At 41.5% G+C, this 25632-nt stretch overlaps 1 protein-coding gene across 1 annotated transcript in view; it reads left to right on the top strand.

The window, feature by feature from the left end:
* SCUBE3 (signal peptide, CUB domain and EGF like domain containing 3) overlaps positions 1-25632 on the top strand; it is a 45214-nt gene that overhangs the window by 2682 nt on the left and 16900 nt on the right. Inside the window, exons 2-5 of the mRNA XM_031965012.1 lie at positions 21057-21179; positions 21437-21562; positions 24317-24451; positions 25395-25520. Of these exons, the coding sequence (XP_031820872.1) occupies positions 21057-21179; positions 21437-21562; positions 24317-24451; positions 25395-25520 (510 nt within the window). The remainder of the gene's footprint in view (positions 1-21056; positions 21180-21436; positions 21563-24316; positions 24452-25394; positions 25521-25632) is intronic.

Raw genomic sequence — 25632 nt, 5'->3', positions numbered from 1 at the left:
GGGCAGGTGTCACCAGGGGCCCTGGGAGTTTCCCCTGATCTCCAGGGTTGGAAGGATTCAATCCCTCACCCCACCCCGCCCCCATACCACTTAAAAGATTTCATTCATTCATCCAGCAAATCTTAACTGAGTAATGAGGTACAGGGTAGTTGTTCCACTAGGTGCTTTGGAGCATCCAAAAATGTATGCGATATTATTTTGTCCTCAAAAAGGTACAGTCTTGAAAGCTGGGTGATTGATCTCTCACATTGCTCAGGAGCTGAACACTTCTCCTGAGGTAGTTTGGAATTCCTGTAGCTTCCACTTTGTCTCTGATCTTTGTGTCTGGGACCCAGGAACTAGGAGATCTAGGGAAGTGGGTATGGAAATGGGATTGCCATTGGTGAATAACCCCTGAGCTGCCTTTGACAAGCCCTCAATTTCAATTACTTTGGACAGGAAGCTCAGAACTAGGTTCAGCTTGCCCAGATGTATTTAATAGCAAGTTTTCTGAGGTTAGGAGTGCAGGTAGGAAAGGGTGCTCTGGGTTTTATCTCTGCAGGGCAGATGCTTACAGGAGAACAGAGCTGATAAAACCAACAGGCTGGGGGAACTTAAGCAGAACCAATCTGTGCAGTATGATTTGGGGGAAGGAGGCACTGAGAACATCCCCTTACTCAAAAATATCTCCCCTGCAGAGGTGCCACCAGTGCCTACAATTCCATTATTGGTTGCTTATCCCTTTTCCTATTCTTGATCCTCTTTTAGGATGCAAATACCTCCTGGGGAGGAGTAACATGTCACTAACACTTTAGTCTAAATTAGTTTGTCATTCCCTTTCTCCTTTCAGCTCTGTAGTTGAGAACTCAGGGAAGCCGGGGGCTGAAGACCAGAGACAGGGTGCCGAAACCTTGGTGAAGGAGTTTTAGAGGATTGAGAGAACTCAAAATAAATTTTGCCAGCTTCGCCATTTTGCCAAGGCTGGTCTTCTAGCTCAGTATGAATCGGCATGGATGTGTTTGTGAGTATTTAGATGCAAGAAATTTATTTTATGAATGAACATCAGACCAGAAGTCAAAAGCCTTGGGTTCTAGTTCTGACTGAGGATGCTATTAATTAGTCACTTCCATTTTTTAGACCTTAGCCTTCCCAAATAATCTGTAAGGTCTCTTCCAGCCCTACCATTCCACAACTTATATTTCTCATCAGTGTGTTTTGGTGTATTCAAGTGAATTTGGGCATATGTAGTGTAATGGCAATTATAGGCAAGGCATGTGAATGTATATTAACAAGTGAATGCCCACATAGTGGATACATATGAGTGAGTGCAAATGTGAGAGCATGTTGAGTATGTGGTTTTGAGTGTTTTCAAGTGTATGTGTATGTATTTTAAGTAGGCTGACTGGATAACTGAGATAATTGTTAACTTAAAAGCATTAATTTGCGGGGGCGCAGTTAAAAAGACATAATCCTTCTGTAGGGCTCAGGTTACAGCTGAATGAAAAGGTCTCCTGGCCTCCTGAGAAAGCTCCTCCCCTGACGCTGCCGGCTCTGGTTCCACAGGATTAGATTGTTTTTTCTCCTTATTATCGATAGGCTTTTGATAAGGTATTTAACTAAAGAGACGAGTCTTGGGGACCTCAAAAAAGACCACTTTTCGAAAAAGCATTCAAACAGTGTCTCTCTGTCTCTGTGTGTCTCTGTGTCTGTCTCTACAGTCTCTGTCTGGGTGTATGAGTGTGTCTCTTTCTCTCCCCCACCCCTCTCTCCCTCTTTAATGTGGCTGTTTCCTCTCCTCCCTGCTTCCCTCGGCTCCTGTGGCTGGGCCTTACAGTGAGGGGACTGTTCCTCCCGCCCCTCCTTCCGAAATATGAAATGAGAACCATAACTATGTCAGCAAGTAAGGGTGGCCCCATGGACAGCTGGTTTCTAAGTGTTTGTGCCCCGGTGGGGCCAGGATGGAAGGAGGGAAGCACCCATTATAAAATATTCCTGCAGCCTGAGACTAGGGGTGTGGGGTTTGCTAGGGTCCCCAGCTAGATAGGCTCTGAGTTTACCCAAATCTCATCATTCCCCACCCCCCACCCCAGAGCCATCTGCAGGTCAGTCTGCTAAGAGAAAGGTTAGGCTTCCAAGATTAAGATTTCAATTCCATTTCAGTTCATCCAGCATTAAGCATCTAAGTGAAAGACACTCTGTTAAGCCCTTCTCACTTTGTCTCACTGTTCTCCAAATGACCCCTCTTCTCCGTACTCAGTTGTGGCTAAGAGTTTGCTGATGGTCCATTTTTCTCCTCCCCTCCCCCCACTCCCCATTCAGTTGGGCCAGGGGAGCCATTTCCTTTTCTGACTCCAGACCCTATGATTTCTTGATCCTTATACAAGCACTCCCAAATCTGGGCCTCCTAGGGACATTGCCAGGCTTATGGCTGCTCAGGAGCTCTCAACACGGACAGGGATGCTTTCTTATAAGTTTTCATGTGTTTAAGGGATGGGAAGGAATTTGAGGCAGGAAGAGAATATTTTTAAAAAGACACCTCTCCACTCAAAGACAAGGGCTGGAAGGAGAGAGCTTCTTGGAAATTCTGGAGCTGTTCCCTTGAGTGCCTGCTCTCCTGGTATAATCCCTGGGGAGTGGGGGGGGGGGAGAGAAAGAAAGAAATGAGGTAAATCTAGGATAGTTAAGGGGGTTCTCTGGCTTTCTTCCTGTCCCTCTCCCCACCTGCACATTGAGTAAAAGAAGAGAAATCACTCCTGGAGACCTGAAAATGCTCTAAAGGTAAAGAAGCAAGTCCTTAACAAGGTTTTTTTTTTTTTGAAGCTTTTAGGGATCCGAGTGCACGAGAACCGGTTTTGGTTGCAAGCGCAGCTGGGACCTGTTGTAAAAAGAGAGAGCCGTGTTTGTGATGTTGGGAATGTGAGGTGTGTGCTCGTCAGGGCGTGTGTGTGAACGTGCGTGTGCATGTGTGTTCAAAGTGTTAGGAAGTGAGAAGAAAAAGGAAATACTGTAGGATGGGTTTTGTTTCTTCTGAAGAAGCAAGGAAGTAGAATGGTTAGCTTCAGTGCCCTGGGCAGAAAACTGAAAGGAAAGGAGAGTATTGTTTGAAGCCCTTTTGAGAATAGTTTTAGATAACCTCTTTCTCCATCCTTACCCCGAGACATAGAGCTGTTGGAAAGTGTTTCTCTTTTTCTGTCCCTTTTTCCTCCCCTTTCTTAGAACCTTAAATACAGAACTTATAAGAAAAACATCCTTTAAAATTGAGATGACTGATGATGCCCCCAAGAGACTTAATTCTGTAATAATAGCAACAAAGATAGTAACAATGAGGATTCACATTTCTGTGAGGCTTTAAAATTTTTAAAGCACTTCCCTCACTCTGAAGGTGAGCAGTACAAATATAACCATATCCATTTCACAGATGTGGAAATTGAGGCTTAAGAGATGTTTGCCTAAGATCACATAGCCAATTAGTGGTGGAGCCAGGACCCTAAGCCCAGTCCTCTTGATCTGTCATTCTTCCTGCTCTATCACAATTCCTCTCAAGAATTCTCTCATCAAAAATTCAGAGGCTTTGGAATCAGAGAAAAGGGAAAACAAACAAACAAACAACTAATAACCTCCTAAAACTGGAGAAGAAATGGAGAATTAGATACCTTAGGTCAACATTGTAGGAATGTGGAGAAAGAAAAGGGGATGGATGGACATCATGAATAGACGACAAAGCATTTATTATGTGTTTACTACGTGCCAAATACTGGGCTAAGCACTGAGGAGACAGCAGGAACTGTCTCAAGGAGCTCATGTTCTAATGGAGGGAGACAACCTATAGAGAGGAATTCATCTGGGAAACAGTTGGGTACAGGGAAGGCAGAGCTTTTAAGACCAAACTTTCCCTTCATCCATTTGACCCTTTCCTTCACCAAATTAACCCTTTCCCCATCTGACCTCCCTCCCTCTCATCCTGGCCATCCAAATGGCACTCTGGACTGCTGCTAAAGTAAGTTTTATTTGGATAAATCCAGAATATGGAGCCTTGTATGGGAAAGTGGAAGTTCTTTTCACAGCTAGTTTAAATCTTTTTTGCTGCTGTGTGAAAGGACAGTAGAAATGTTTAGTGGAGTTTGAATTTATTGCCAAGTCTCCCTGAGTTTCTTTCCCCTAAAACCATCCCAATACATGCATCTGAGCTTATATTCATAAATAAACACAAATACATCCATAGAATCTTCCTCCCGCCCCCCTCTCCTTCTCTCTCTTTCTCTCTCCCCTTCTCTTTCTCTTTCCTTCTATTCCTTCCTCCCTCCCACCTTTCTTTCCAGAAATCAGGAATCCTACCTCTCTTTTCTTTGCATTTGGTTGCATTTGTTACTTAAATTTGATTCACTTGGATATGGCCTCTCATTACCCTGGATTCTCCCTGCTCCCAACTACCTAATAACACTCATTACTTCCTAATAGCCCAGTTTTCTATTGAAAACAACCTCTTTAAAACTTTTTTTCTTCTCTTCATTTCCTTCCTTCCTTTTCCTCTCTTTCTTTCTTGTGGGGTTAGAAAGTTTAAATGAAATGTTTGGGTCCTGGAAGCTGAACAGGAATCAGGATTGTGCTCCTCAACACAGATGATTAGAGGATGGGCTCTAGCTCCGATGCCCAGTCCCGAGCCCAGGTGCCCACACTGAGTACTAGAGTGCCCAACTTTTTTATTATAGCTTTTTATTGACAGAACATATGCATGGGTAATTTTTCAACATTGACCCTTGCAAAAACTTCTGTTCCAACTTTTCCCCTCTTTCCCTCTACCCCCTCCCCTAGATTGCAGGTAGTCCTATACATGTTAAGTATGTTAAAGTATATGTTAAATACCATATATGTATACATATTTATATAGTTATCTACCTGCACAAGAAAAATCAGATTTAGAAATAAGGTTAATTTTACCTGAGAAGAAAAACAAAGATGCAAACAAACAATAATAGAGTGGAAATGCTATGTTGTGGTCCATACTCATTTCCCAGTGTTCTTTTGCTGGGTGTAGCTAGTCAATTGGAACTGATTTGGATCTAGAGTGCCCAACTTTTAAATAGAATTATGTTACTATTACCTTTCCATTCTCGTCATTCCCTGCTGTTTTCCTTTTTTTTTGTGGTTGTTGACTTTTTTGCTTGGCATTCAAGGCCCTTCACAACCTGGCACTATTTTCCCTTTCTGGCAGTATTTCATAGAACTCTTTTCTAACATACATTCTAGCTAAACTGGATTACTTTCTGTCGCACTAGATGTCCTGCCTTTCTTCATGCTCTTCTCTTTGCCTAAAGCATTTTCTTTCCTTCTCTTCTCTTATTGAGCTCCTACAAATCAAATGGAAGCTCCTTCAGGAAGCTTTCCTTGATCCTATCTGAGAGAAAAGGCTCCCCCCCCCCCCTTGCTCCCATATAGCCTGTAGGACTTCATGGAGCACTTTGTTCTGCACATTTCTAAAGTACTTGTCATGTAACACTGTGTATCATAGTTATCACTACAAGCCCCTTATCTTCTACTAGACCATAAGCTTCATGAGAACCCCTAATGTGTCTTTCTCTACCAAATAACACTTGATACATCTGTATTGGATTGAATTGACTTCCTCCACAAACAAGTACAGGGTTAGGGATCCCAGAACAACCTTGGTGTCTTCCCTCTAAAAGTGGAGTCTCCCCTGGGGCAGTAATATAGAGCCATGAGTTTGGGGGCTTTGACTACAAGGCTTGGTTGGATATGCAGACCTGAGAGCTCTTGGGTCTCCTGTGACCCACAGAGACAAGTTAAGGAAAGGACTAGAGAGGGGAAGCTGGCTTGGTGGGCAAGCCGTGTGGAAGAAGATCCTGAGCAGAGACTGGAGAGCAAGATCCTGTGATGAGGGTGGACTGGCAGTTTGTGTGTGTTGGGCTCGGGGAGAGGGGGAGTCCAAGGGTCCCTAGGGAATAGGTTTACAAAGAGAACGTTTTTACAAGTTTCTAATTATATTTATTTGGAGTTTTCCTCCAGTGGTTTGAAGCTGTTAACAGCAGGAACCTGCATCTCTGGTGTTTGTTTTTGTTTCTAACCAGCTGCCTGGCCCCAGCAGAGGGGAGCCAAAGGAAGAAGGCACCTGCCCATAGCCACAATGCCTGGCCTTCCAGTCACCCCAGTCCCACTTTATTCCAACTCACCCCTCTATGCCAGGTCTCTCTCCTGCTCCCTGCTGCCCGCCGCGCACGCATGCGCACAAACATACACACACACAGAGAATATCCTGATATTTACTTTTGCTGCCTGCTGCTCAGTTTGCACTGAACATTATACATTCAGTTCATTTCAATTCAGCATGATACAAATCAATTCTTGGAATAATGTGAATAGATAAAGACTATAATTCTTGGTAACATAATTAATAATGTTTTCCCTGTCTACCACACAGACTTGTAGTAGTAACAGTAACAGATTTCTATAGAGTTTTAAGATTTACAAAGTAACTTCTATATAATGTTGTTGAAGTAAGTAGTATGGCAGTTGCTATCACTATTTTCTGGGGGAAATGACTTCCCTAAGATCCGACAACCAAGAAATAGAATCCCTGTTTTCTTTTTCAGCCAATATTCCCCACCCCCCACATTATGGTTGAAACCTATCAGGTGCTTATAGCAAGTAAATGATTATTATATAATGCTGTCTAGGTCTATTAACATGTCAAATGTGGAAAGATCTTTTATTTTCTTGGAAGGGAAATTATCTCTCCTAGGTGGAAGGAAAAGAACTCTAGAGAAGGGGAGATAAAGGTGCCACTTTTGAAGTTCTCCTTTCCTTCTACCTTAATCTTTCCCCATTATTCACCCTTGTTCCTGCCCTATATTTGGGGCAGTCCCTCAAGCAGCAGCCTAAAACCTCCTGGAGCTAGCTCACTAAAACCAGGATATCCTGGGAATATGGTCTAAGGATAATGTTTTGAGGTCAGTTCCTTTCAGTCATGAACTAGATTAGGGTACTCCCACTGCCCCATTTTCCTGGATTTTGTTTTGTTTTGGTTTGGTTTTGGCTATAGAGTCAGGACAGATATATATGAATACAAGATCTGCACATTCAAAAGATTTTACTATCCCCAAAAGGACTTGGGTTGATAGTTATCAACTTATACTAAGTTTGAATGAATTATAGAATCACATAATCTTGGATTTGGAAGGGAACTCTGTGGCCATCTAGTAGAATGCCCTCTACAAAATTCCTAGGAAGTAGCCATCTAGCCTTTGCCTTAAGATTTCCAGTGAGGAAAACCATCACTACCCAAGGGAGCTTATTTCATTCTGGGGTCTCTCTATTTGTCAGGAGGATTCTTCTTTAGTTCATTTTGCCTTTGACAACTCAGCCATTGCTTCTAATTCTGCCTCTGAGTCCAAACTGAATTGGTCTAGCACTTTTTTTTTTGATACCCCTCAGGTACTTACTTATCAAAGAGTCATAGACCTAGAGCTAGAAAGGACCTCAGAGGCCAGCTACTAACCCCCTCATTTTATAGATGAGTGACTTGCCCAAGGTCACATAAGTGGTAAGTATCAGAGATGGGATTTGAACCCCCAATGTTTGAAAGCAGAATCTGCACAGCTTGCCTTACTTACTCAGGTTTTGAGGAAGGAGAAGGCACTACCAGCCTAATGCCCTGTGTCAGATGTCTAAAAGATTATAAAGAAATACAAAGATCCGTTTGATCCAGAAGAACTGGTAAGATAGACAAGACAAACACACATAAGTTCACAATTTTAGATAACAATATGAGAGATGACACATGGCAGGCAGTAATTAGATGGAAGTCAAATAAGTCTTCTAGGAGTTCCGAGAAGGGAAGAGCCAGTGACGGCAGAATATTTTGGGAAGACTTTATGGAGAGGGAAAGGCCTTGAACCAAATCTGGAGACATAGCTTCCAGTAAATTTGAAACTTGGGTTTGAAGGTTTTGAATCCTGGCAGTGACATGTAGGTGACCCTAAGGAGGTCTTTAAACTTCAGTTTTCAGTTTTCAAAAAGGATAACATTCATTTTCTGTTGTTCAATCATTTTCAGTCATATCTGCCTCTCTAACCCCATTTGGAATCTTTTTGGCAAAGATACCGCAGTAGTTTGCTATTTCCTTCTCCAGATCATTTTACAGATGAGGAGACTGGGGCAAATAGGATTAAGTGACTTGCCCAGGGTCACACAGCTAGGAAGTGTCTGACACTAGATTGGTACCTACATTTTCCCTGACTCCAGGCTTGGACCTCTGTTCACTGCGTCACTTGACCATTCCAACATTGCATTTTCTACTTCACAAAATTATTGTGAAGAAAGTGCTATGTAAATCTTACTTTGCCAATGTAAATATTAATTTTTACTGAAATATGAGGAGGCTGTAGTATGATGGAAGGAGAGGAAGAAGGGACTGGTGAAAGTAAGTAGGCTGGCCTGACTGGAGCAGAGGATTCTTATACTTAGAGTAGGAAAAGGTGATGAGACTTAAAAGATAGGCTACTGTTCTCACCCACTCATTCATGCCCTCAAGCCTAGGAAGAAGTGAGGGTGGGCTCCACCTAGGGGTGTCTGCCTTACCTGCAGCCTCTAGTTCTTCCTTCAGCCACTGACCCAGATGAATCCTCTACTCTGCATTGCACATTTGTTAAGCAGGCACAATTGTGAGATGGATCAAGCTTCTCCTTTCTGCCATCTTCCCCCTCTTGCATTTCCCACCCTATATCAGCTCCAGGCATTCTGTGCCCTCATGCTGCCCAGGACAACCCACTCTGGGGCTTCATTCAGGCCAGTCTTCCCCAGGCAGCACCTTATGCCAGATTGTCAACAAAACTTGCCTTCCCCATGCCTACTGCTCCTTAATTAAAGAATTCATTGAAATATCACTTCTTTCAAGAGGCCTTTCCTGATTCCTCAAGTTAGACACACACACGTATGTGTGTACATACCCCCTATAGCCCTATTATCTTATATTTATTTTGTATTGATCCTTTATATACACATCTGTGCATAGGTTCTATCCCTCCAGTAGGAAATAAACTCCTTGAAGTCAAGAATTAATTCTTTTTTTAATTTTTACTTGTAGTTCCTAGCAAGGTGCCTAAAGCATTTGTCTTGTTGTTATCCAGTTGTTTTCTTCCTGATTGATCTCTTTTGTAGTTTTCTTGAAGTGATTTTATATTTCCTTCTCCAGTTTACTTGACCAATGAGTAACTGAGGCAAACAGGGTTAAGTGACTTGTCCAGGGTCATACAGCTAGTAAGAATAGGCCAGATTTGAACTCAGAAAGATGAGTTTTTTGGACTCCAAAGGCAGCATTCCATCCACTGCTCCACCTCACACTTAAAGCATAGTAAATTCTTAATAAATGATTATCGATGGATGAACTGGTTCACATTATAGTGATAAGATTTTCAGAGGCACCTGCCTTAAACTTCTCCTAGTGATAACAACGCTTTAACCCAAAAAACTGGTCCCAGGATAGGAGCTCAGCCATGTGGTCTTTGGTGGTAGAGGTATTTTTTGACAAAGGATCCTTCATTGTCCCCAAATTCTTATAATGTAAGTGTAGTCTACTCTGCTGGGCAGTAAAGAATGCAGAAGAAAAGTTCTTACAAAGCTTAGCTGGTGGACCAGCTATCCTATATTCTGTCAGTTGGAGCCAGATCCAGAAATGTGTTTTGGACATCATTAGAATTCCCCAAATCATAACTGGAAAAAATTGAATTAACAAATAAATCCAGCAATTATACAATAACAGAAAAAAGGCACCAGCTCCTCAAATAAAATAAAAACCCAGTCAGCAAAAGCAGGCATGTGAATGCTATATTGCATCCACCCCCTTTGGGCTTCTTTCATTTAACTCCTTTTCTTCATTTACCATGCCATTTCTTTCTCCGGTTCATTTTACAAACAAGGAAACTGAGGCAAACGGGTTGAAGTTATTGGCCCAGCATCAAAAGCCAGTAAATGTCTAAGGTCAGATTTGAACTCAGGAAGATTAATTTTCCTTACTCCAGGCCTAGTCCTGTGTCACCTACCTGCCAATGAGAACAAAACAGCGATGTAACAATTCATAACAGCATCCATTATTGGCATGTATTGTTGACACAGTGATAACAGCAAAGAAATCTATATAAGAGGTCAGAGAAGGGGGGAGACCAGCAGGGAAGGTACTGGTAAATGGGTACAACACATTTCTCCATACTTTCTTAAGTCTAGACAATCAATAAAATGATAAATAAGCTCGCTACATGGTAAAGTAATCCAGTGTGGTCACTCCTTTGCTCAATAAGTTCCAATGTCTCCTCATTGCCCCAAGAATCAAATGTACATTCTTCTATTTGGCATTTAAAAGTCCCTTATTACCTGGTTTGCACATTATTCATTTTCATACTCATATTTCATACATTCATATTCACTCATTCTAAGTTTCAGTCTGCTAGGTGAGGCAGTAGGTTGGACATCAGGCCTGGAGTCAGGAAAACTCATCTTCCTGAGTTCAAATATGACTTTATAGACCCTCTGGGCAAGTCATTTAATCCTGTTTTCCTCAGTTTCCTCTTCTATAAAATGAGATGGAGAAAGAAATTAAAACTATTACAATATCTTTACCAAAAACTCCTCGAATGGCATCATGAAAAGTTGGACATGACTGAAATGATTGAACAATAAAAACCAGATGCCTTGCACACCTTGGCACTGGATTCCAGTAACTTCTTTTATTTCTTCCCTGTGGTGTCTTCTCCCCCATGGTGGTACAGTTGCCAGCCTGTACTGCCATAGTTGGCCAAGCAAAAGCTTTGGCTTCAAATGCACTAAGAGGAATTTGTTGGACAATAGAGAAGAATTTCTGGGTTCTAAGAAGCAAAGATCCTGGAGAAGACTTCTGAGAATCCCATGAACAACAAAGAGAACAAATCTGTCAAATACTTAAAGAAATTCATTCAAGCTCTTCATTAGAAGGTCAAATACTGAAGCTGAAGCTTCATACTGAATACTGAAATATTTTAGCCATATAATAGACAGGACTCATTGTAAAAGACCCTGATGTTGGGAAAGATTGAAAACAAAAGGAAGGGTGGACAGCAGAAGATGAAATGGATAATGTCATGGAAATAGCAAACATGAACTTGGGCAGACTTGGAGACACAGTGGATGACAAAAAGGATCGGGGATGCTAAATTCATGGGGTCACAGAGAGTTGCACATAACTAAGTGGACAACAACAAGAGGAGTAATATTTTGAACATATTACCAAGTATCTGAAGACTTTGAAGGGGAAAGACAGTGACCTGACTGGGCTAGGCTAGGGATCACCTTGCTTGGGGGTAAGAGGATAAGTGAGATGATCTCTTGAGATTCCATGAATTTGAGGTCTTGTGAGTACTCAGGATTCAGAATAGCCACCCACTCTGTGATTTCTTTATAAAAAGAATGACCTAGTACTAGAACAGAAGCCCATAAACAGAGCAGTTTCTTTTCTATTCATCTTAGGACTTTCCTAAAATGGCTTTACCATTTCCAATTGCCTAATTTTGGTCCCAAGGATGAATTGAAACCTTGCTGGGGATGGATTGCAGGACCCAGGCAGAGCTCAGTCAGAGTGGTAAGAGGCCAAAGAATTTAATTAGAACCACTTGGCCTATAGTCCCTGGTCACAGCGCTAAGGAAAATCCTTTAGGTAAGAGTAGTTGCCCAGTTATTCCAGATTAGGAATCAAGGGACTCTTTAAGCCTTGCAGTTAGCTTTCCATTAACTTCTTTATTTTTGATTTCCTCAATGTCTTGCCATCTCCCCTCAGCCTTTCCAATCTGATTCTCTTTCAAGGTTCAATTTAAGCCCATTCTCCACAGTCACTCACCAAGCAATAGATAGCAACTATGTGCTTGTGATCGATCCAAAGGCAAAAAATAAAGCAATCCTTGACTTTTAGGAATTTCTAATCTATCAGGAAGATGACTATACAGACAAATATATACAAATAGGGGGAGGGGGAGAAGGAAGCACTACCAGCTGAGGAACTGGAAAGGCTTCATGTAAACTTTGAAGGAAACTAGGATTTCTAAGAGGTGAAGATAAGGAGGAAGCCTTCCAGGCATAGAATATGATATCTTGTGCAAGGAACATCAAGAATGTCAGTTGGATAGGAACTTTGTTGTTCAGTTTCGTCTAACTCTTCATGGCACTGTTTGGGATTTTCTTGGCAAAGATTCTGGAATGGTTTGCCATTTCCTCTTCCAGCTCATTTTACAGATGAGGAAATTGAGGCAAACAGGATGAAATGAGTTGGCAATACATAATAGGTGTCTGAGGCCAGATTGGCACTCTAACCATTGCACCACTTAGCTGCCCCATCTGAAATCTAAGGGGACATTATTTCTAGAAGACCTCTGTGCAAAATACCTAAGAGTTAAGGATGGAATGGATAATTAACCAGCCAGATTAATCTAAGAGGCTACACAGTTGTTAGGTAAAGAAGCAGGGAACAAAACTCTGAAGGGCTGGGGGCGTGGGATGACAGTTTTGATTGAGGAAAGGGAAACATGCAGACCAAGGGCTATTGCTCAAGAACAGACCTGGGTGGAATATCAGCAGGTGAACACTAAATGTCTTCCATAGGCACCAGACTTTCATTATTTTTGCCTAAAAACAGTTCTTCTCTTTCCTATAATGCAAAGGCTGAAAAGGATGACAGTGAAAATAGGGAGATGAATGGAAAAAATGAGGAGTCATCAGATGTAGAATAAATACTGCTGAGAAGGGTTGGGAAGTTTAAATGCATTTTCACTTTTGGGATCACTAGTGAAAGCCCCAAACTCATGAAAAATCAAAGTAATAGAAAAAGCTAAATACAGGGTAGGGTAGGCAGACTTCTTGAGGTATTTTCTCCTGGGCTACCCCAATAGCTTAGAATGAATGGCAGAGCTTAAAAGCTTCCAGGAGGGAAGAATCAGGACATTCTATTGCCTCTAGAACTGTGGGGTTTAACCTCTCTTGTTTCAAGAACCTTATTGGATGGATGGTGAAGCTTATGGATCCCTTCTCAGAATGTTTTTAAATGTTTAAAGTCAAATACAAAGGATTACAAATTAAAGGACTACAAAAGAAAATAATTATACAGGGAGAAAGGAAGGAAGGAAGGAAGGAAGGAAGGAAGGAAGGAAGGAAGGAAGGAAGGAAGGAAGGAAGGAAGGAAGGAAGGAAGGAAGGAAGGAAAAGAAAGGAAGAAAGATCGTAGGTTAAGAACGCCTTCTCTTAGAATTAAATACAAATCTTCTGTTTAGCAAGTAAAATCTTTACAACTTGGATCCAGCTTACTTTTTCAGACTTATACATTACTGCTTTTCATATACACCAGTCAATCTGGTCATTTTGCTGTTCCTAAACACAAGATATTCTATCCCCATGCCTTTACAGAGGCTGTCTGTCCTCGTGCTTGGAATACACAACTTCTCCTCATCCTCGTTTCTCAGAAATTCTAACTTCCCTTAAAGATCAGTTCAAGCACCATATCCTACATAAAGCCCTTCTTGATCTTCCCAGATGTAAGTGCCTTCTCCCCCAAAAATTACCTTGGGTTTATTTTGTACATATTTTCTATATGTGGGCGTGAGGGTATATTATTTACCTTGATAGAATATAAACTCTTTGAAGCCAAGGATTGTTTCATTTTTGTCTTCGTAGCTCCAGTACCTAGCCCAATGTTTGGCACAGAATAAACATTTAATACATGCTGATTGGTTGACTGATTGATGGGAGAATAAGGATCTCTATTTGATGAAGTGTTTAGGAGATCAGTGGCTTGAATAACTTTCAACTTTAAGTATAATACAGGGCAGGGCTTCTTCCTGGAAAGCCTGACTGAATGTCAAGTATATTTTCAAGAAGTAACCCACAAAATGCCACCCCCAGGAGCACTTTCCCTTGCTTAGGCAAATGATTTATTTACATTATAGAGCCTGAGTTGAAGGATGGAAATCAGATTGGAAAAACCACAGAATCTCTGAAGTTGTTTCTTCCAGCTCACCTGGTGGCTGAGAGAGCCTTCTGGAGACAGATCAGGGTGTCTTCCCTTTCCCCCTCTTCCCTAGAATTCCTTCTCTCCCCCCCCCCAAAAAAAAGCCAAAGAGCTTGATTTGCTCATTCTTTCTGGACCAATTACAGCTTGGGAATTATCAGACTGCTTTTAGTACTGGGGGTGGAGTGGAATGGTTACTGAGGAGAGAAAGATAGAGGGAATTCTCAGAGGGAAATTTGGTCTTGACTACCCAAACAAGGAGATTCTGGGCAAGAGGGCAAAAATATTGTCCTTCACCTGCAAGATTTGAGATCAATGGTCCTCCAGCTAAAAGTAAAGTGCTCTGTAGAAAGCTGGCATAGAAATAGTACCTTTTGTCTACACTCTCCTCATATACAAATAAATATAATAATACAATGAAGAGTGTGAAAATGCTTGAGAGACACAAAGTATACCTCTGGCTATAGGGATAAGGGACCATTCCATGGAGGGAGAAACATTTTGGCTGTGATTTGAAGGGTGGGTAGGTAGTATGGTAGAGAAGTAAAAGCACTGAATATGAAGCTTTCTCTTGCTGCCTCTGTGAGTCCTGACTCTCAAGTATCAGTTTCTTCATCTATAAAATAAGGATATTTTATCTCTAAGGTATTTCTAGCTCTAATGTTCTGTGAATCTATGATCCTCTGATTTCAATTGGAAAAGATAGAAGAAGAGGATATGAGGGTATTCCAGGCACAGGAAACACTGTGAACAAAAGGATAAAAAAAAAAAAGGGAAAATACTGAATGTGTTCAAAGACTGTTAAGTGGTTGGGTTTGGTTAGAGCATAAAGCATGAAGGGAGATTGAATCTAGATCATGAAAAGCTTTATATATGAGGCAAAAAGAGTCTGGAGTTTATTCAATAGCCACTGGGAAGCTGCAGAGAGATTTTGAATGATGTTGAGAACACTGAACATTTTTAATAGCTTGAAGGTCAAGCTAGGGGAAAGCAAAGTAGAAAGCAAGGTAGACGAGAAGGGGGGGAGGTAGTGGTTGAGCCTCTGATGCTGACTGTGTGACCCTGAGCAAGAATGCATCTCTGAACCTCAGTTTGTTTGTAAAGCAGTGAGATTGGATGAGCTAATTTCTGCTTCCTCTGAGAATTTGGGGGCTCTACAGTATTTTTCAGAACAAGGACACTCCGCTATTTTTGTTGCTGCTCTTCTCCCCAAACTTAGATGGAAACGAGATCTGCAGGGTTACAGCTGAGGCTGCCTTTAAGTCAGAAAAAAAGGAAACCAGTCTATTAGCCAGTGTGTGTTTAGCACCCATGTGTGCAGTGCACACATGTCAGGAAAAGTGGCGTCAGGGGTTGACTTGCAAACAGGTTGAAAAGGCAGCTGCTTGTATAAGTGCAATCTAAGGGACACTAAAAGTCAGCCCAGCTCAAAACTTCAAAAGCCATCGTGCTGATTGGCACTCTTATCTTACTTAGAATTCTTCTATGGGGTTAAACAAAACAGAGACACTTATGTCTATAAGAGACACTTAGGACTATGTCCTCGGTGGGATGCGACTCTCTCAAAGGTGGTGCTAGGACAAGGAATCATGGAATTTTAAATAAGGGATGAAATTGCCACAACCACCAACCATATGTCAAATTCAACTCAATATTTGTGTGCTTACTGTGTTGAAAGAGTGCTACTTCTCAGTGGAAGAGATATAAGTTTAAATGAGACATGGCCTTTAGCCTCATGGAACTTACAGGCTAGTAGGGAAATAAAACACAAGGACATTTCACTATCATGAATAATATTACACAATAAATGCATTTGCTATTGTTATTCAATCTTGTCAGACTCTCTGTGATTCTCTGGGGTTTTCTTGACAAAGATAATAAAGTATTTTGCCATTTCCTTCTCTAGCTCATTTTATAGATGAGAAAACTGAGGCAAACAGGATTAAGTGACTCACCCAGGATCACACAGCTCTTAAGTGTCCAAGGTCAGATTTGGTTTCATGAAGATGAGTCTTTCCGATTCCTATTTGATCTATCTATTGCACTGAGTCTTTCCGATTCCTGTTTGATCTATCTATTGCACTATCTAGTTTCCCAATAAATATATTAGAAAGGTGAGAAAACAAAGTACAGGGGGAGGTCCAAAGTGGTAGTTTATTAGAGGTGGGGATAAGAAAGATTTTTTTTCTAAACATATTTCCATATTTATCTTGCTGCATAAGAAATATCATATCAAAAGGGAAAAAAAATGAGAGTGAAAACAAGCAAGCAAACAACAAAAAGGCGAAAATACTGTGTTGTAACAGTTCCACATTCAGATAGTGCTTTCTATCCCAAGTCTATTGGAATTGCCTTGAATCATCTCATTATTGAAAAGGGCCAAGTCCATCACAGTTGATCATCACAATTTCTGTCGTTACTGGTACAATGTTCTCTTGGTTTTGTTCACTTCATTTAGCATTAATTCATGTAAGTCTTTCCAGACTTTTCTGAAATGATCCTGTTGATCATTTCTTATAGAACAATAATATTCCATAATATTCATATACCACAATTTATTCAGCCATTCTCCAATTGATGGGCATCCACTCAGTTTCCAGTTTCTGGCCACTACAAAAAGGGCTGCCACAAACATTCTTGCACATATGGGTTCCTTTCCCTCCTTTATGATCTCTTTGGGATATAGGCCCAAGAGAGACACTACTGGATCCAAGGGCATGCACAGTTGGATAGTTGATGTTAAAGGTTTTAAGGACACACAAGAACTTGAGATAGGCAGTGTGGGAGTGTTAGTATCCTGCAAGAAGTTTCTTCAAGAGCCAAAGATGAACATTGCCCTATTTCTAATTTTACTTAAAACCCATGAAGAATTCTATGGGGGAGAGGGTCAACCAGTATGGTGAGTTTGGCAAAACCAAGACACCATGAGATGACTTAACATTTACAAAGAAAAATGTTAACAAGTATAAATGAAAATATTGTCATTCAAATTCATGAATGCCAAGGTAACACAGAAAAAAAGAATAACAACAGCCACAGTGTAAGTGGAATTCATTTGGAAAAACTTCTTAAAAGAAGTGAATTTTGGAAGTGCCTACCGTGTGCCAGGCATTGTGCTAAGCACTTTTTATAAATATCTTATTTGATCCTCACAATAACCCTGCAAGGTGGATATTTTTATTATTCCCATTTTACAGCTTAACTGAGGCAAGCAGAGGTTAAGTGACTTGCCAAGGGTTATATAGCTAGTAATTGACTGAGATCATATTTGAACTTTGGTCATTTTTTTAAATGTCCTACTTAATAGTATTTTCTTACATGTAAACAGTTTTCAACATTCACTTTTATGAATTTTAAGGGCCAAATTTTTTTCTCCCTCTCCCCTCCCCAAGACAGCAATCAATCTGATATAGGTATACATGTACAATCACATTAAACATATTTTCACATGAGACATGTTGTGAAAAAAGAACCAGAACAAAAGGGGAAAACCACAAGAAAGAAAAAAACAACAACAAAATGAAAATAGAATGCTTCCATCTGCATTCAGACTCCATAAATTCAGGTCTTTCTTGATTCCAGGTCCAACTTTCTATCCACTGTGCCCCTAGCTGCTTCTGAGTAGACATAATAATGAGCCAAACTCTGAAGAAAGCAGGAATGGGAAAATTGACAGAAAGAAGAAAAGAGACATTTCTGGATGGGGAATAATGATAAATCTCTAAAAACAAACAAACAAACAACAACAAAAACCCAAGAAGTATGCAGGGGTAAGGGTAATGGTCCAAAAAGTCCAAAAAGCAAGTAAGGATTTCAGTGGATAGAAATTTCTGACTTGGAGTCAGATTCCAACACTTACTAGCTCGGTCTCCCTGAGCAAGTACTTTTCTTTTCTGAGTTCCAGTTTATTTGTTGGTAAAATAGAGTTGGATTTAATAGCTTTTAATGTCTCTTCCAGCTATGATCCTGTGAAAGCAGAATTCATGGAGGGAATTCATTAGAAAAGGGGGTCCATGAAATTGTGAAGGTGGGAGGCACTGAAAACTAGACTAAGGGGGTAGATTTGATTTAACAAGTGATAAGAAGCTACAGATTTGGGACATAAGGAAGAAGAAAGGAGAGACTATTAACTCACAAATTAATAATAGCTGGTAGTGGTACTATAAAGTTTCCAAAGTTAAATCAATACATTATATCCATAGCTCCTGAAAACCCTATGAAGCAGGAAATGTAGGTTTTATCCCACCTTTGTTGTTGCTGGTAAGTCATTTCAGTCACATCTGACTCTTCATGGTCCCATCTGTAGTTTTCTTGCCAAAGAAATTGTAGTGGTTTGCCATTAATTTCTCCAGTTCATTTTACAGATAAGGGAACTGAGGTAAACTGAAGTAAATAAGGTTAAGTGACTGGTACAGAGTCACACAGCTAGAAAATGGCTAAGGCCAGATTTGAACTCAGGAAGATGAATCCTCTTTGATTCCAGGTCCAACACTATCCACTGGACCACATAGCTGCACTATTCCTAATTTACAGATGAGGAAACTGAAGTTCAAAAAAATGAAGTAATTTTCTCAGAATCACAAAGCTAGTACAAGGCAGAACCAGGTTTAAAACTTAACTCTTCTGATTCAAAACTCAGTCCTCTCTTCTGTATCCATTCCCTGTGACATAGTCCTGGCCATCAGTCCTAGTGAAACTAGGATCATCCTAGAGCATATTCTAAAGACAAAATAATGTGTAAGAGTTTTCTATTCTCTCTGCTTCTACTATTTGGAGCATTTTAGCAAAACCTATTAAATGTCTACTGTGTTTATAAACCATTGTGCCAGTACCTCTTGGTCTTGTTTTGCATTTTCATCGGTTTTTCTGTCATCCTGAGTCAGGGTAGGAGCTCCCCAGATTGAAACAGCAAGCTTAATAAATGTTCATTGAGACTTCAGACTGACTACCCTGAATTATAATCTGAGACAGGAGTTGGGGAAAGGAGTAGATAGATCTCAGCTCCTTTAGTCATTCATTGATCCAGGGAAGTGGCTAATGAGGATAGGGATGAGAGAGAAGTAGGAAAAGAGAAAGCAAAGGAAAAGCTGGTTTGAGGCAGGGTCTTTGACAGCCCTTCTCTACTCCACCTTCATTTCCTTTTCCTGCTCTGGGACTACATGATAGCACAAGTTTCTCTCCTATTATAAGTGGGCTCTTACAGTAATGAAGAAGAGGATAGTTGAGCTGTTTCAGACATAGCCTCATTGGTGCTGTTTTAGAGGATTACCACAGTCTGGTCTCTTAACTAAGAGTTTTATAAACCTCTCAAGTGTTTGGACTATCCCTCCCATTATGGTGTTTTTTTTCTCTGGACTATTATAGGAAGCTATAAACCAATTCTTACTGCATATAGGAAAGAAAGAAGGAAAGAAGAAACATTTATCAAGCATCTACTATATACCAAACACTGTGCTGCTAAGTGCTTTACAAATATCTCATTTTATTTAAAATCAAAGCAAATTAAACTGGAAAAGTATCAATTTAAAGTAGCACCTTTTTCTGGACACTGTGTTGGACACCTCCCCTCTTTTTATATTTATCACAGAATCCTCTTTCTTAAATAAGCTTTCCTAGCAAATTATAATTTTCTAATTTCTATTTTTTTAAGAAAGTATTGTACTATGGAGAATAGAATGTAGGAATTGAAATCTGGAAGATGTAGGCTGAAATCCTGCTTCTGATATTTGATTGGTTGATTGGTGCTTACTGACAGTGTTAAGTCCCTTGTCCTCCCTGAAACATACATACCTCACGAAGGTGAAAAGCTAGAGATGAAATGATACAGCCATAATTATATTTGGATATAGATCTGCCTTTTCCTTTGGAGATCCCATGTATGAAAATCTCAGATCACATTGATTATCTTTGAGATGAGTTACACCTATCTAGTGACATCTAAGAAAGCCATTAAATCCAGACCTTAAATTATTTTGCAGGTTGGGATCTTTCTGGGAAGGGCTTCTATAACAAATATCAATGGTACAGAGTCTCAGTCCCAGGGAGAAGCTCTTTTCAGACCATTGCTCCATCCACCTCTGGTTCTAGTTCTTTGAATCTCTCTACTCAGGGCCTTGTGCACCTCCAACAATCTCAGGATTGTAGGATAAAAATGGGCTGTCTGGGGCTGGGGAGCTTGGAAGAACTGTTGACCTAAGATGAACACAAGTTGCCTGGAGCATGGGGTGTAGGGCAATTGTAGGGATATGGATTGGGGGAGATTGTTGATTCCTAACAGCCTATGTTCCATTACTCCATTAATGACACTCATTCTATTTTCAAACTTCTTGCTTTCTCCTTCATTCTTCCTTTTAAAACCTTCTCTCAGGAAAAAATATGGTAAATTCATTTCATACTAAGACAGCAATAGATCAGTATTTACCACACTAGAGATATTTCCTTTTTTCCCCCTGAGGCAATTGGGGTAAAGTGACTTGCCCAGGGTCACACAGCTAGGAAGTGTTTGAAGCAGGATTTGAACTCAGTCCTCCTGACTTCAAGAGCTAGTGCTTTATCCACTGTACCACCTAGCTGCCTGAGATAATTGCTTTTTAATCAAGGATAAAGATTTAAGGCAAAGAAAAAAAATATCTATCGGTGGTTTTTAGGAATAAATAAAAGACATACTTTTGGAAAGGGAGAATTTCCTGGATCCTAAGAATCATTCTATTCTCTGGATTTATACCAAGTCTGACCCCAAGTGAGAAATAAGTGAAATATGAGTGATTTCACAGTCTCTGGAGTATCTATCTTCTGAAGATAAGAGAAACCCACCTCCATCCTGCCATCTAGGGGAGGGGGTGGGGGGTAAGAGGTGAAAAATTGGAACAAGAGGTTTGGCAATTGTTAATGCTGTAAAGTTACCCATGCATATATCCTGTAAATAAAAAGCTATTAAAAAAAAAAGAGAGAAACCCACCTCAGAGGAGTTGGCACTAAGGAAACTCCTTTGGGAGGATAATGGCAGAGATCCCACTTACCTTCAACTCCTCTCTCCTAACAGATGTGGATGAATGTGTGGAAGGGACTGACAACTGCCACATCGATGCCATTTGCCAGAACACTCCCCGTTCCTATAAGTGCATCTGCAAGTCTGGCTATAGTGGAGATGGCAAACACTGCAAAGGTGAGGCTGGGGGGAGGAAGTACCTGAGGAAGGAGAGGAGAGTTAGCCACTGAGATGATGGGAAATTATGCAAAGTGCCCATCTTGGAGGGGAAAGAGAAGTGGGGGGGCTGAGATCTACCATCTGGATAACTTGTATGCTCAGACTCCAGATCTTGAGCAAGGAAGGAAGAAACCCCAAAAGATTTGGGTGGTTGGTGATGGAATTGGTGGAATGGGTGGGTTCTGATCATTGTCTTAGCCTTTCTTCTTCCTCAGATGTAGATGAATGTGAGCGGGATGACAATGCTGGCTGTGTACATGAATGTGTTAACATCCCTGGTAACTATCGATGCACCTGCTATGATGGCTTCCATTTGGCACATGATGGACATAACTGTCTGGGTGAGCTGGAAGAATGGAGGGGAAGTAGTAATGTTTTAGGGTTCGAGGGAGGGAGGGAAGGAGATCACAAGGATTTTTCAGTCATGGAAGTGGAGCAGTAAAAATTCTCTCTGTGGATGACTTACCATGACTAAAATCTACACCTAAAAGCTTAGAGTGTTTGACTTCTCAGAAAAGTAAAAAGAGATTATTCTCTAACATGGAACCTTAGGGATGAATTCATTCTGCACATAGATAGAAAAAATTCCAGGGCATTGATATAAAATACCCTAAATTTGTAACCATATGCCACTTTTACTCAATCTCTGCCAAAGAATACAATCATGGTGAGAACCATTTTTAAGGAAATAACATACACCCCCACATTCTTCCCTTTCCTCATTTCTGTTGCCATGCTTTCCTCTATATGAGGTGAGGAGGTCATTTGGAGAAAAGACTGTTCCTGGATCTCCAGTACTTGCAGTTCATCAGTGAGGAAACCCCCTGAGGACTCTGAACTTCAGGTCTTGGTCTGTGTAGATCTAGGATATTTGATAGCAAAATGCAGAATGAGGAAGTGGTCTCTGCTCAGACTTTCCCCGAGTGGAAAAATCAAGGAATGGAGTAGGAGAGCATTTGTGATGGAACCCACGGGTCCTTCCCTATAATAACTAGCATTTATATGGACCTTTAAGGTTTACATAGCAATTTGCATGTCATCTCACCTCACAACAATCAGATAAAAATGCTCAGACTAAGTGATTTGCCCAGAGTCACATAACTAGTAAGTGTTGGAAGCAGGATGTAAATTCAAGTCTTTCCAAACTTCATATCCAATACTCTATCCAATGCACCAACTAGCTGTTCCCAATTTATTGCTAATTCCAGAGCCAAGAAGAGAAAAGAAATCAGGAGGGATAGTCTGATCTCATAGCAGTACACTGCATCAACTTCTACATCACTAAACCTCCAACTTTCCTGAATTGTCTATTTTCTTGAGATCATTAGCTAATTTTCACTCTGGTACTCAGAAAGTCCAAGCCCAAATTCCTAGACCTTAGTTCCACTCTATTTTCTGTGCCTCCATATCTCACCTTCATTACTCCATGTTTTCATGTCAATCATCTACTCAAGCTTCATACTCTGGCATATTCTTTCATTATTACAAAGATACCTTCAGCCCTTATACTATAGAGCTCTAGGCGTTCTAATTTGGGCAACGGATGGGTGGGAAACTAAAAGCAGCACAAGTCAGATAGGAAAGCGGCCTCGAGGGTTAGCCATCTGGGGCTCCTCACTTCTTATGATGCTTCTCACCTTCCAGGAGACTTACTTATCCTATTGAGAAATAGGGTAGAGCCCTAAACAATAGGAGTGAATGAAGGAAGGGTCAGTACTCAAACTGGAGCAGAGTTAAAAGAGAGAGAAAAAAAGGAAAGAAAAAGGAAAAGGGTGTGGGAAAGAACAGAATTTGAAAACTTGAACAGGGACAGAAATTTAGAAAGAATAGAGGAACAAAGGAAGAGGAGGTCTCCTGGAGTTTCCCTGCAGGTGATCTCAAGACTGAGAACTAATGGGATCTGGTCAGCCTCTTCTGCCAGCACCTGTTGTAGGGATGGTCTAGGCTGCTAGGGGTTAGTTAGCAGGGGGGAAAGTGGTACTCAGAGGAACTGCCTTTTCTCCTTGGGTCTGGCTGAATAAAGAAGGACCCAGGATGTTTTTTTGGAGAGATGCACTAAAGGGCTTGAGAAATTTTGGAAGAGCCTGGGAGTTGTATGGGAGGATGCCAGCAAGGAAGCTTGACTCAGAGGTGTGAGGGGTGGAAGTTAGGGTGAGAACTTCTCTGCCCTCTTTCTGTCCCCAGAGCCCAGGGTGTGGCTTGGCTATTCCACTATCTTCCTCCATCCCTCCCTCTCAGACTGCTAAACTTTGTTTTGTTAAACCAAAATAGGAGAGGCTGGGGACTGTGGCAGTAAGCCCAGGCTGGGGGCAGGAGTTGGGATGATGGGAAGGGGGAGAGAGAAGGAGAGAGACTCAGAGAAATGGTCACTGCCCCTCAGAGAGCCTGGGACTTGGTCTGCCTTTCTTCTCTCTCTGCTCTAATTTCACAGCTATAAGACCATCTTCTTTTTGGGTCTTTTTTTTGCCTTCTCTTACTAGCACCATAACCCATTCTCCATCTCCTGAGATCCCCCATTTCACTAACTCCTTTTCTAGCTTATTCTTCTAAGTCTGGGCAGAAGGATATTACATATCCCTCTGTGGGACCTCATCAGGATCCCCTTTCCCCACCTCCCTACCCTGGGCTTTGCCCTTCTAATTTATATTTCCATTTTAAACAGAGTAGGCAATGGTGTGTGCTGAATTGGGGGGTGAAGGAGGGGGAGGAAACTTGCTCCAGTTACTAAGAACAGCACATTATGGGGTAGCAAGAAAAACACTAGATTTAGAGTTAAAAGGACCGGGTTTGACTTATGGTTCTGCTGCTTGCTGTCTTGTCTGTCACCTGGGACCCTGGACTATTCTGGTCTCATTTTCCTCCCTGGAAAATGATGGGGCTGGACTACTTGCTCAAGTCCCTCCAGACCTTTCCACTATGATTCTCTCCTCCCAGGGCCCCCATCTCAAGGTTGGAGTGAGATTTAGGGAGGAGGTGAGGAGGGACTGTCACACTGCTTGTGTCCTTCCATCCTCAGGGTCTGCTTACTTACCATATCTCCCTTTCCCAGGTGTTTGCCGCTCCCCAAAGCTCCTTTAACCTTTTTTGATCTGCAGATCTGGACGAATGTGCTGAGGGCAATGGGGGCTGCCAGCAGAGCTGTGTCAATATGATGGGGAGCTACGAGTGCCTCTGTCGAGATGGTTTCTTCCTCAGTGACAACCAGCACACCTGTATCCAGAGGCCCGAAGGTCAGGCCCCAGACTTAGAGAAGGATCATTTCCTTTCCCTCCCCTCCCCAAGCCCTTATGGCCATTATCGGCATCTTTTTCTCATTCTCTACCACCTTAGTCAGGAGACTCCACTCTCCCCCATTCCCTTCCCTCCCATGCCCAAGGACTTCCTGAGGGCTTAGTTAGATTACCAGAAAAGATGGCCCCATAGGAGTCAGTGTAGGATTGGTGTTGGGGAAGTGTTGAGATGAGTGTATGTTCAATGCGATCTCAGACTGGCAGTTAATATAGGACTAAATATTGGTATGGACTGGAGGCAAAAGGAGATAAGCTCCTTCACCACAAATTCCTTAACTAACCAACATTCTGAACAGTGGGTATCTCCCACGTGAGTAACAAAGAGCAAGAGAAGGGGGTGTGTATTCTAGTTCATAGTGATTTCACATCTTTTGAACTCTGATAGTTTTTACTATTTGTCCCATTCATTTGACACATTTTACACTTGACCTTATGGGGTTAGCTAACTTTTCATATGTGTGTCTTATTTCCCCAATTAGCCTGTCCCTTATAGGTAGGGTCAGAGTCCTATAATCCTCCGTATCCTGCTGTGTTTAAGTCAGTGGGCATTTTCTGGTTGATGGAACAGAAGCTGAGCAGACTGGGGTATTTGGGGAAGAGGAACAGACAGGCAATACTACATAATTTGAATGAATAGATGCTCAATCCAGTTTTATTGTGCCAACTTGTGTCATAGAGTGGCACTTTGGTGCTCATGGGAGTGTGCTAGGACAAGGAAAGGCCTTTCAGATCAGGGTTAGCCACCTTTCTCTGAGATACAGTTGGGGGAGGGGTTGGGCCCTTAGACTGGGTCTTCCTGATCATCAATCTCTGTTCTCCAACCAGTTCCCTAATCCCTTGTGCCCAAAGGCTACACAGCTGGTATATTATTTTTCACCTTTAGAAGGAATGAACTGCATGAACAAGAACCATGGCTGCGCCCATATCTGCCGTGAAACACCCAAGGGGGGTATTGCCTGTGAATGCCGCCCAGGTTTTGAGCTTACCAAGAACCAGAGGGACTGCAAACGTAAGTCAGGATGCTAGAGAAAGGAAGGGAAATTGCAAGGGTTAAAGAGAGGGACTCAAAAGGCATGGCAGGGAGAGGGAAGGAGAAGAGTGGGGTAAATATGGGCAAGAGA

The sequence above is a fragment of the Sarcophilus harrisii genome, chromosome 4 (assembly GCF_902635505.1).
Source record: "Sarcophilus harrisii chromosome 4, mSarHar1.11, whole genome shotgun sequence".
In the NCBI taxonomy this organism is placed as follows: Eukaryota; Metazoa; Chordata; class Mammalia; order Dasyuromorphia; family Dasyuridae; genus Sarcophilus; species Sarcophilus harrisii.
Note: the sequence above shows the minus strand (reverse complement) of the source record. Positions and strands in the feature narration are given on the sequence as shown.